At 35.4% G+C, this 12,823-nt stretch overlaps 1 protein-coding gene and 1 non-coding gene across 2 annotated transcripts; both read left to right on the top strand.

The window, feature by feature from the left end:
* The first annotated feature begins 2,522 nt into the window (after positions 1-2,522).
* On the top strand, positions 2,523-6,425 carry pfdn4 (prefoldin subunit 4). The gene is made up of 4 exons (XM_044116607.1): positions 2,523-2,628; positions 2,974-3,081; positions 3,858-3,998; positions 6,207-6,425. Exons 1-4 carry the CDS (start codon positions 2,599-2,601, stop codon positions 6,336-6,338), a joined length of 411 nt encoding a protein of 136 aa, XP_043972542.1. The 5' UTR covers positions 2,523-2,598; the 3' UTR covers positions 6,339-6,425.
* A 4,767-nt stretch (positions 6,426-11,192) lies between these two features.
* On the top strand, positions 11,193-11,266 carry trnam-cau. Its single transcript has one exon. It is a non-coding gene; the product is annotated as a tRNA-Met (tRNA).
* Positions 11,267-12,823: the final 1,557 nt, after the last annotated feature.

Genomic DNA, 12,823 nt, shown 5'->3' with positions numbered 1-12,823 from the left:
CTAACTGTCAATTTTTGAACATAAAGATGTTCAGACATTACAATCTGTAATTGTTTGATTCTGCATTGCAGCTGCAATAAATGTTTATCTGTTTTTTATAGGATTTTTACAGATCAATCCACAAATTAAGCAGTTAGCTTCTGTGTTGCATGGGCAATGTCAAAATAATAATAATGAAACTTTTATTCTGTGAAAAATCTAGATGTGTTTTAATATCTTCAATAAACAAAACATCTTTTAGAAGCTGTTGCAAATAATATTTTTAAAAAACGTATTATTTTGGATAAAGTCACATCTGTGAGTCTTTCTGGTGTCACAGAGGAAGAGCTCTTGTGACTTATTAGCCAGTTCCATGTCTGATGCAACACATGACACACAAGAATCCACTTTTGATCTAGTGAGACACTACATCCATTGAGTCAACCACAAGCAAGTGCTCTGGAAAAAAGTGAGGCCATCTGTCCAACAGCTGAAGCTTGGCTGAAACTGGGTCATACAAGCAGTGAAGGATGGTTCTGAACGTAAACTGAGCCAAAATTCTGCCAGAGCTGAATACAGTTAGACTAGTTTGACTTCATATTTGCTCAATAAATAATGACAGTATTGAAGTTGTAGAGTGCTTTTGTTATCGGTTTGACAATATAGGAATATTGATCTTAAAACCTGGTGAAGACCAGAACATGTATTTTTCTACATGTTCTGGTCATGTTGCTTTCTTTTCACAACAACTCTATCATTAAATCATACAACATACTCCTCAATTTGTTTTAAGTATAATATCAAGAATTCACTCGTATGTTTCAGTGAGTCTGATTATATTTAGCTTTACACCAACTAATTAAGTGTCTGCATTTTTTTATAGATGCATTACTTATTGAATTGAAATTTTTATGATAACCCTTGTCATCCACAAAAACAATGCCTCAATTGTAGCCTTTAGTCTGCACACTAAGGTGGGAGTTGGATTCCCCTGTTTGGCCAGTGCACTTCATGGAAACTCTTCATGGCATACCAACGCATAGCAGCCTACTGGTTCTATTGGAGGCAGAGACCTTCACAAACAGGCCATTGATTTTCAGACAGAAAACTGGGATATTTGCAAAAGTTCTCATGACCATCCCAAATCTTTGTGTGTAATAGGTTATTGTGGTGTTGCACACAACTAGATTAATGGTGCTCTTACTTTGCAGATGTGTTCAGCAAATATTTGACCTTGGGTGCAGTACTGTTTGCTATCCAAATAAGAGGAAAGCAGCAGTTCCGGTTGATGTTGGATCTACTTTGGGAGGTTTGCAGATTCTGGTGTTGTGATAATTGTTAAATGTTAATATGTTGTTTAAATTGTTTGAGCAAAGCATGTAAGTGCAATGTGTATTTAATGTAAGGATTTAATTTCGGTTGTAGACAGTGCTGCGAAGAAAAAAGGCATAATGGTCACTAAATGTTTTCTTACCAGTTGTCTGTTTATTTTAGTTCTTGGACTTTCCCAAGAGAATCTTTTTTGTTGTTGTTTGAGACAGTTAATTATTCCCAAATATTTGGTTGCTTGACCTGAAAATGCATAAGAATTATTTTCTTGAACAAAGTGAATAAGGTTGAAAATTTTTCCAAATTCTTCATATGTGTAGATTTGAGTGCAATGAGGGGGAAAAAGAGCTAGCATATCAACAGTACCTCAACAGTGTATCACCAAAAGATAGGAAAAACAATAGCATTGTGCAACGCTAGCTGCTGCAAATAGTAATAAAAATTAAAAAAAATAATATTTTGGATAAAGTCAGATATGTGAGGCTTTCTGGTGTCACAGAGGAGGAACTCTTGTGACTGGCTAAATATGTATAATTTTTCTGTATAGACAGAAAAAATGTGTATTGATTACTACAGTTACAAAGTAGCAGTCTTTGCTCACCTGCAGCTGAAGGATGAAGTGAGGCTCGACAAATAAAGATTTCAGAGTATAAAAGAACAAATTATTCTCTATTGCTTTTTATTAGAATAGAAATGGTTTGTTTTGGAGTAGGGCTTTCAGGAGTTCAGATATGTAATTTGTATTTAAAGCATTGGATTAAAAAGAATAGCACACAATGCTTTCATTTATTTTATTTATAAATCATATTGGCTTGACAATACTTATGGTGAACAATTCCTCTGTGCTTAATATCTTAAAAAACACACAACCTGCAGAAAAATCTAATTGCAAAAATAAAAATAATTTATAAGCAAGAACAGGATAACATAGTAAATGTTTGGACAGGTGTTTATTTCATTTGTTCTGTCCTTCTGAATATGATAGCTTGGATGGCATACAGTCTTTAACAGTCCCAAATTTGGTTGAAAGAGTCCTTACAAAGACTTAAGTAAAACCTACTCCTAAAGGTAATTTTTTTTTCAAAAAGGTTTCTAAAAAAATTTAACTGAGGAAATAGAAATAGTTGCTCCTCACCCCTGCCATGCATATGTATATGGGCATAAATGTGTTTGAGTGCAGTATGTTTGTGAAAATGTGTATTCAAGTGCAATGTCTTAGTCTCCCGGTAGAAGGCGGTACAGCAGTCGTGTTCTGCTGAGCACCGCTGTTCAAAAATAGAAGAAGTCAAGATGGCAGCCGCCACCATGAAGGGACCTGTAGTAAGTGATGCATTAAAGAAATAGTTTTGTTTCTTAGATATTTATATACAGTATGTATTTGCGGAACAAGTGAAAGAGTTGATGTGTTTGGAGAGATAGAAGTCAGAATTATTCATATCAGGAGCATTTTTAAATTCATGTCACATCCTCGTGCAGTGAGCTAGCTCCGGAGCTAGCTCCAGTCATTCAGCTGCTAACTGTTATTCTTGTAGTTCTTCAGATATGACAAATGTTTTCACAAACCAAACAAGAGTATTGAAAGCCAACAGGACACAGATTTGTGGTTCTGTCTGCCATATTTGACGTATATTTTTGGTGAACCTGCTAACAGGAGCTTGGTTACAGGCGGTTGAAGACGTTGTCGTGACTTTTGAAGACCAACAGAAGATCAATAAATTTGCCAGAAACACGAGTCGGATGGGGGAACTCAAAAACGAAATAGAGTCGAAGAAAGTAAGTAGCAGAGCGATTTTAAAACTACAGTACTCTGAACATAAAGACTGAACTATACTGAGTTGACCAGTAATATGAAATTACTGTAACATAACATGCTATTCCTGCTGTCATGATGCATACCAGAACGTTCTGGTGTTTAGTTTGAATTAGAAGAATGTACAGATTCTTTACTGTCCCACAGTGGGGAAATTCATAAAGGACATATATATAAACTAGTTTAAAAGACTTTGCAGAAGAGAGACCTTCTCTAGGATGTCATAGGATAATTTAAGGTTCACAACACGTGCATGTGTTTATGTATAAAAAAGAGGTGTATATGCAAATGATAGCAAGAATGTTATTTGAAATGAGAAAACTGCTAATAATAGCAGGGATGTAAACACTTTTCGAGTTTGACTCATTTGGGAGCAGTGATGTTTGTAAAATTTATATGTTGCTGCAGGAAAGGATTTGCGGTAGCTTTATAGAATTGTTGTATTTTTATATTAATGTTTGAAATATAACATCAGTTATTTGTTTGCAATATTAACAGATACAAGCTGGTACGCTTCATAAAAATTTATTGACAACATTTTGATCATATCAAACTCATCTAATGTAAATATTACCGTACTTCATTATATATAGTAATATTTATTTATGTATAAATATTAATAGTGGTAGGTTTTTTTATTAAGGAGTTTTACATCATCCTGAAAGGCTGGTGAGCTGCTAAATTAATGCCAACAGTTTGATAGCCCTCAGTGTAATTGTCTGCTAATATTGCTGTGCAGAAAACGCTGCAAAACCTGCAGGACGCCAGCGATGAGCTCATGATGTTGGATGATGACTCCTTATTGGTCCCTTACCAGATTGGTGGTGTTTTTATTGGCCACTCTCAGGAAGAAACACAAGAAATGCTAGAAGCTGCCAAGGTAAGTGTTTGTCACTTAGCACCTGTTCTTATTCTGTCTTTTCTAAGAGGTTAATAAAATATGCTGTTTTGTTGGAGTTATATTCAAGAAGCTTAACATTATAATTTTTAGCATACCTGTATTATGAATACGACCCTATTGCTTTCTCTTCTGTGCGTTAAATATTTGAGAGGTAGAGAGCGGACTTACTACATAAAATAAACTAAGGTTCATTTTTAGGAGATGCTTATCAGGGTTTACCCCAGAAAACTTGCTAAGCCTGGTGGTCAGGGTGCTGAAACGGTCCACCATGTTTATGTATTGAAATATGTTAAGTAGACAGGAAATGTAAAAATATTACTGGGTAATTATATGTTACTGGAAAACATTACCAGTAAAACACTATTTAAACCCACAACTAGTCTGAAAAACAACAGTTCAAAAAATACAATTAAAATTAATATCAGTTATTTGTACTTCTGTTTATTCCAAATTAGGTCACCAGCTCCATAAGGCCCCCAGTGCTTTAGGAGCCCCATAAATGCTGATATTTTAACACAAACCACAGATGCATATAAATGTAACAATGTTTATTGATCATCCTTCCTTTAAAAAGACAAAAAACAAACATTTTCATTGGTATAGTTTCAGAACCTTTTGACAGACCATTTCTCTCCTCTTCCACTATTATGACGGCTGTAGGACTAAATGTTAAAGTCGATATCTTCTGCATTTCAACCATTAATTGTAGAACATCATTGTTTTGTTTTTTTTCTGGTGGCTTCATGTTGGACTTTTGTTTGCAGTAAAAATTCAGAATCATTGATGGTTACGTGACAACCTCCTGCAGACCACAATAAGTTGCACTGAGACTCCATGCTGCTCACAAAGGGCAGCAGAGGGCAGCAAGAGCAGGAAACACCAGCTGAGATTCCAGTGTCAGATGAATTAGTTTGGTTGTTTGTGGTTCATTTACAAGAAATTCTTGATAAGTGTCTAAGAAATATATTCAAGTTTTCCAATTTTAGTCTTTATTTCAATATGCAAAACAGTGGTGTTGGTTTTTTGCCTTGAAAGTCTGCTATCCTGCATGATTTAGATGTTTTTCTTGTTCAACATCATTAATCACATCAATCTCCATAACTGATTATTGACCAGCTAATTTAGTCTTTTCAGTCAGCTGTGTTGGACACATCTAAAACATTCAGAGTACCGCCCCCTGGAGGCTGAAGTGCACATCACTAATGTAAACTATGAAAAACATAACATAGATTTATAGTATTTATTTAAATAATTTATTTCAGATTTATCAAACTAATTTTTTAATTGATTGCCAGGAACCCCACAGTTTGTTGCTTACTAATTTTTCTTTTTTTTTACTGTAATATAACAACGGTGTCTTTAGTCAGAGAGTTCTTCAGATTTACAGAAATGCAGACCTCTGCATAATATTGTTCCTGGCCACAGCAATTGGTATCTATAGCATATTTTTAAGAAATTTTAATAATATTAGTTATAACAACATATAATTTTCCTAGGGGGTTATTAGTGTTAGAACTATTAGAAATCCTGGAATAGATTCTTAAACTTGGTAATCCGTTCTGTAGTTTTGAATAATCCAGTCCATATTTTAGAGGTCTTTGCTGGTGTACTATTGGTTGGACTAGATATTGAACATACAGAGAAACAACACTTTAATAGACTGGAAATTGGAAGACAATTTGTTTTCCAGAATCTAAGAATAAGACATTGTAACGGGGAAAATGTTTCATACTCAAAATTAGCAGAAAGCCTGCTGCTTATGGTAGGATTCTTTGCATAAGAGGTTCTAAGGGTAAACCCGCTGCAAGACTTGATTCATGAATTTACTCAGGAAAATCCGGCTCACAAAGAGAATGTTAACGGGCTCCCTGCCTTTCTATAATGGCTCTTTGCTTTTATGTTGACCGCTTCACATCCAAGACTTAGAGCTACAGGAAGTAATAAAAAGGTTTTTAGAAAAGAAAATGAAGCACCATCAAAAGTTTGAAAAGCTTCTCTCATTTAGCCACTTCATAGTATTAGAAACCTGCAGGTCAGGAGTGAAAAGTAACGTTCCCTTATGGTAGATTTTTCAGTAACGTCAAGCTGGTTTCACTCCCTGAAAAAGATAATTTCATAAAGCACATTCAAGAGTTTCATAGTGAATTCTGCCTGTCTTATAACTAGACTGTCCACATCTGTTGACAGGAAGCCCTGGAGCAGGAGGTCAAAGGCCTGGAGGAACGCGTGTCAGAGATCCAGCAGGTTCTGGGCGACCTGAAGGTCCAGCTTTATGCCAAATTTGGTAACAACATCAACCTGGAGGCAGATGAAAGCTAAGCTGCCAAATGGAAACTTGAGGACTTTTACTTTTTCTTCCATCTCATGCTTCAGATGCTTGATGATGCCAATAAAAACATGAACTTGGATGTTGATCGTTTGTAGGTTCTGGCCTGCATTTACACTGATGCAGAAGTCCGTGTTTTGATATTGGAAAGCATATTAAAAAGGACAATAACTGTTTGGTTATTAAATGAAACAATGCAGATAATCTCACATGCATGTACTCCTTAATACTTCTTTTTGTGTTTTGTTACTGTTGATAAAGCAGAAGTAAAAAGGTGGAACTTAATTTAAACTTGTTGCAAGTCTTACTGTCTCTAACAAGACCCGCATTAATCTAAAATCTCTGATTTTCTGCCATAAATGTTGGATAAAATTAATACACTTCCCTGATGCATTTGGTTTAAATATGACTATATGACAGTAATTTGAAAAAGAGTGAAGCGCAGAGTTGAAGAAAAAGCAAATTTTTCTAGTGTCTTGACTGGGTCTTCACCACTGTTTTAATTAGTGTAAAGGTTGTTGGTCATGGTAAAATTTTCTGCACTCATTCATTACTAAAATGTAGCAGGTTCGAATGAGTGATTTTTATGGTTACACTAATATTTCAGATGTATATTTTACATATTGGTCCATGTCTTCATTAAGCTGAAATACAGAAGCAGTGAATATAAAAGCACCATTTAAAAATCACTGCCAGCTGCAATAACTATTTTATCTGTTAAGGTAAAAAGCACTCGGTCAGGTTTATTAGAATTCTTTCACAAAGTCAGAGCCACCAGTGTCAACTCTGACTTGCAGAACTTATCTGTGCAAAGGTATTTATTAAACCTTTTCCAACAACTTAGAAATGGTGTGATTAACCAATAATGAGTAAGGAAATCCTAGACATCAAAAATAACTTAAGTATTTTAAGTAAAGGGGATTTAAAATATTTGCACACACATAGGCAAATGGACATAAACCTACTATTAACCTCCTTCTACATTTGTCATTCAATCATGCAATATTATAGGATGAACTAAAATACAACTCAATTATGTCATGAATGTGAAGGCTAGTTAGCATGACCACCAATGCCTGCACACCTCTATTATGATGATGATCCTGACAGTAAGCTGTTTCTTCGCTATTAGCATGATGAGCTGTGTGTGTACAACTGTCTAACAAAGTTTTATTCATGTTTAAAGTCTTTACATATGGCATAATCAGATCTCAGAGTGAACTTTCTGGGGGAGATCAGCAGCTGTCTTGAACATGTAAATTATATGTTGATTGATGGACTCCTAAAGCCTTAGGAAAAACTCAGCTGAATTGATTTTTGGCAGCAACAGTGTTCTACAACATTATTGCTGATGTCTTCCCTCCTGGGAATCTCTAAACATCTCCTTATTATCCCTTTTTTGCTGTATTTATTTAGCAGTTCCTGACTGCTGCTTAACCTTTTCATTCTTGGGATGCTGTCTGGAGGGAGAAGTTTACTCCTACGTGTTTTTGTATTTTGCCTGAAATAGAGTGTAATATGTGTTGTTGCTCAGCTCAGGTCGTATTGAACCCACTTTAACTGCTGGATTTGTAAAGCCTAAAAACAGTCGTTTGGTTTTTATAAAGGAAATGGCAAAGCGGTAATCAAGGATCATTTGGTTAAATTACTCTGAAACCATATGCATGTGGAGCAAATTAATAAAGCAACAATATGGATTTATCAAAACTATATCAAATTTCTAGCATAGATTCAGCTTAATTTAAAGGCCTAGATCAATTTTCTGCTTGTCTAATCCTATGCAGAGTCAGAGGAGACAGGGGCCGACTCCAGGAATCAACAGGTGAGAGATTATGTCCACCTCAGGCAGGTACCTGGAGAAAAACCTGCCTTCACATTCAAGCTGTGCAAATTCAAATTAATTTAGTTCTCACAGTTTGTTACCTAATATATTGCAATAATAATGATTAATTCTTCAGCCCTCCCCTTCATTGTGAGTAAACAAACCAAAAATAAAATGCTCTGTATCAGTGTCCCTGCTGGCAGTGGCTCCCTCATGTTTGGACCCTTTGAGTATCCATAAAGATTATTTTTATTCTGCTGCAGAAGGATGGGGGTATGCACTCAGCTGTTGTGAAAATACTCCACTTCTTGTATCCCTCCCCACCCCTTTCAGTCAAATATTGAGAATTAAACCTACGAGAAGCTTACAAATATAAGTTATCTGGGCAGGCATTTTTTCCAAATTACTTAAAGATGTAGTTATCTGAGTGTTAACATCTGAATTTTTTACATTATATATTTAAAAATTCCTGTTTCTGGCTTTTAACAAATGCTAAAAAAGTTTGGTTACCTTTCCTTGAACAGAAAAGGTCTGATGGCAGATGGCAAAGGAGCAATTTTTACATGCATTTTTATGCAATGTATAAAATGATCTGTGTTCATGTTATATTGTTTTTGGTTTTAAATCAACTCACATATTGGGTTTAAAACATGGGTAAATTCTGATACAAGAAGGATGATTTTCTGACATCAAATTAACATCAGAATATAATACCAGCCCAAATATAAATATCTCTTTAATCGCAAACCAATTTGAATTTTAAAAGTTTTCTTTTTATTTGGGCCTTCATGGCTCCAACTGTTCCTATAGCCATAAAATGAATGAATTTCAAGTGGAAATTTTATTCCTTGCATTGCTGTTAGAACAAATTTTCCCCTCCTTTTTGCTGGATGGTTGGTGGCCCTCTCAAATATCAACAATGCACAAACCTCATTAAACTACATCCTGGAGTGTGGCCCCCCGTCAGCTAATAATACATCTAAAAGAAGAACCGGAGAGCTTGAAATCATAGCAGACACCACTGGAGGATCAAGATCTCAATTAACAAGTCTCTCCTCCCGGTAGGTTTTTCTGCTGCAATGATTAAGAGGAGCTGCACCCACACAGGCTTGTCTTTATGAACAGCTTGTTAAACCTCGGGCTCAGAGGAACACACATGGAAATGACTGGACTTATTTCCCCGATGGCCTTGTTTACGCTCTGTTTCTGTCTCCTCTCTTATTCTCCTAAACTGCTTATTTCCTATCTATTCTTTTACTTCCCTGCTTCCGTTTTAACAAGCACTGAATGCTGATACATTTGAGCCCTCCAGCTGAACTGCAAAAGCTCTTTGACAGTTTTTGCATGACCTTGTTCTAGTTTATTATCAAAAAAAAAAAAAAAAGGACTAATATTAATTAAGCTAATATATTATCAAAGTCTGCTGGAGGGCTGTTGAGGCCCTTTGCTTTTCAACTAACACATAGATTACCTTGAAGGAGCACAATGTGAAGTCAAGCTAAGGTATGCACTTGATATTCCCTGAATATTTTTCAGGCTTCAAGTAACAGCTGAAACATGCCAGTTGGTGTCTCTGTCTCTCCAGTAATTTTACAGTGAATCAACTGCTTTGACTTTAGTGTTAGGAAAAACCTTTTAAACAGGTCTGCACATTGCAGATATTTAAGAATATGCCTATAAAGTTCACGTCACGGTTCTGGCAGAAGAATCCTGAATAAGTGATGGAGAAAAGTTCATAAATATTTTCATGTGAGAACAAAGTTGAAGCAGAATGAATGTGTATGTTTTGATTTTGATATGCATCAAATAGAGCTTGATTACATCTGCTATTCTTAATGAAGAGCTCTGTATTCTTTGCAGGTCTGAAAAACCAGTGCACCGTCGCCTGCTTTTAGTTCAGAGTTTGTGAACGTTTCATTGTTTGTCGCTATGGCGAAAAATTGTTTGCTCACTGTCTCCACGTGTTAGGCTAAATGTCAGGAGAGTCAACCCAGACGACTTGAGGAAGCCACAGCCGTTCTTCATCACCTCTAGCTGTTGTCTCAGCCAGACCTTATTCATTACACACCATCCAGCACCTCTCAAAAGCACAATGCACCGCCTGTCAAACAGGAAGCTGAGCCCATCGTGGACAGTAATGCATGCATTTGTAGAACTGAGAGCCCAGCGAAATGGAGCAGACTGGATGTTTAGCTTGTTCTTACCTCTGTTAGATGGCTAGGAGGCCATGTGAATTAATGTTTGACGACTTACAGTAGAGAACAAAAACAAGTGAAAAAATGAAAGGTTTTTAGGGAAGGTTTGAATTAAATATTACATAAACACAGTAGTTCCATTAAAATAGACAGTTATGAGTAATAAGGCAGTTTACCTTCTTGTTAGAAAAGCTGAGTGCAGCAGATCCGTTCCTCAGAACTGTTTTTAAAAATCCATGATTTCATTTCTGTTACATTTGCTCTCATAAAGTTAGTGTTATGAGTTTTAATAATGACATCACTAAAATGGATAGGCATGGATCTTACAAAACTGTGTGCTTCTTGAATCCTACTGTGAACCCACCATGTTTCCTGGAAAAGGTTCTGAAAATCAGAACTCTTGGATTGGTTTGCCTTAAATTTATTTTATCCCTGCTTCACAAGTCTTATCTTGTTGTCACACATAAGTCAGCAACCTTGGAATAGATTAGTAAACATGTGCAGAGGTAGTAGTATTCTTTCTGGCGAGACTGACCTCCTTTTTTCACTTCCGAAATTTGCCTATAAATACAGTAGGCAGAAAAAAATCTAATGTGTGGAAATTCTGAGTGGTAAAAGATTAGTGGTCTTTCAGACAAACAATACTTAAAAATTAAAAAGGGTAGCAAACAAAATCAATACTTCAAAATAAAAAAGGTGGAAAATAAAATCAATACTTCCTTTAAATTAAACCACAGTTAATGGTGATTTTGAAAAACTTTTGCATTTCAATACTTTTGTTAAGATTATGTAAGTTTTTCTAACATTGACAAAGACACAAGATTATGTGTGGCTGGTTAGCTCAGTTGGTTGGAGCGTGGTACTCATAAAGCCAAGGTCATGGGTTCAAACCCCACATTGGCCAATGGAATCATGAAGTGTTTCATGAAATCAACTCTTCAAAATAGCATGAGGCTTTAAATTAAACCACTTTCAATGTTGATTTTGAAAAACTTTTTCATTTCAATACTTTTGTTAAGATTATGTAAGTTTCTCTAACATTGACAAAGGCACAAGATCATGTGTGGCAGGTTAGCTCAGTTGGTCGGAGCGTGGTACTCATAAAGTGAAGGTCATGGGTTCGATTCCTGCACTAACCATCTGAAATGTAAAGTTTTAATAAAATCAACTCTTCAAAATAGCAGGATGCTGTATATTTAACCATTATGTACATTGATTTTGAAAAACAATAGAGTATTAGCTCCTTACTCAAATCTTCTTTGTGGTAAGTTCATGTAAGTTTTTTAAATCCAATGAAACTCAACATCATGAGTAACATTGTACTTAGGAAAACTTTGTCCAGCTGATGTTAGCTCAGCTGGACAGGTGTGGCGCTGATAACGCTAAGGTAAGTGGTTCAATTCCCTTACTGGTCAATGGAAATCTAAAGTCTTTCAGACAAACAATACTTCAAAACTAAAAAGGGTGGCAAACAAAATCAATACTTCAAAATAAAAACGGTTGCAAAACAAAATCAATACTTCAAAATAAAAAAGGTTGCAAAACAAAATCAATACTTCAAAATAAAAAAGGTGGAAAAATAATATCAATACTTCAAAATAAAAAATGGTGGAAAATAAAATCAATACTTCAAAATAAAATTTTGCCGGAAAATACACCATTGAGCAGGTTGATTTTGAAAAACATTACAGCATTTCTTCAAATTTTCATTGCAGAAAGATAATGTATGTTTTTCTAATATTGACGAAGACACAAGATTATGTGTGGCTGGTTAGCTCAGTTGGTTGGAGCGTGGTACTCATAAAGCCAAGGTCATGGGTTCAAACACCACATTGGCCAATGGAATCATGAAATGTTTCATGAAATCAACTCTTCAAAATAGCATGAGGCTTTAAATTAAACCACTTTCAATGTTGATTTTGAAAAACTTTTGCATTTAAATACTTTTGTTAAGATTATGTAAGTTTTTCTAACATTGACAAAGACACAAGATAATGTGTGGCAGGTTAGCTCAGTTGGTTGGAGCGTGGTACTCATAAAGCCAAGGTCATGGGTTCAAACCCCACATTGGCCAATGGAATCATGAAGTGTTTCATGAAATCAACTCTTCAAAATAGCATGAGGCTTTAAATTAAACCACTTTCAATGTTGATTTTGAAAAACTTTTGCATTTAAATACTTTTGTTAAGATTATGTAAGTTTTTCTAACATTGACAAAGACAAAAGATCATGTGTGGCAGGTTAGCTCAGTTGGTCGGAGCGTGGTACTCATAAAGCGAAGGTCATGGGTTCGATTCCTGCACTCACCATCTGAAATGTAAAGTTTTAATAAAATCAACTCTTCAAAATAGCAGGATGCTGTATATTTAACCATTATGTACATTGATTTTGAAAAACAATAGAGTATTAGCTCCTTACTCAAATCTTCTTTGTGGTAAGTTCATGTAAGTTTTTTTAAATC

Source organism: Gambusia affinis, linkage group LG01 (assembly GCF_019740435.1).
Source record: "Gambusia affinis linkage group LG01, SWU_Gaff_1.0, whole genome shotgun sequence".
NCBI lineage: Eukaryota > Metazoa > Chordata > Actinopteri > Cyprinodontiformes > Poeciliidae > Gambusia > Gambusia affinis.
This window is presented reverse-complemented; position numbering and strand designations above follow the sequence as displayed.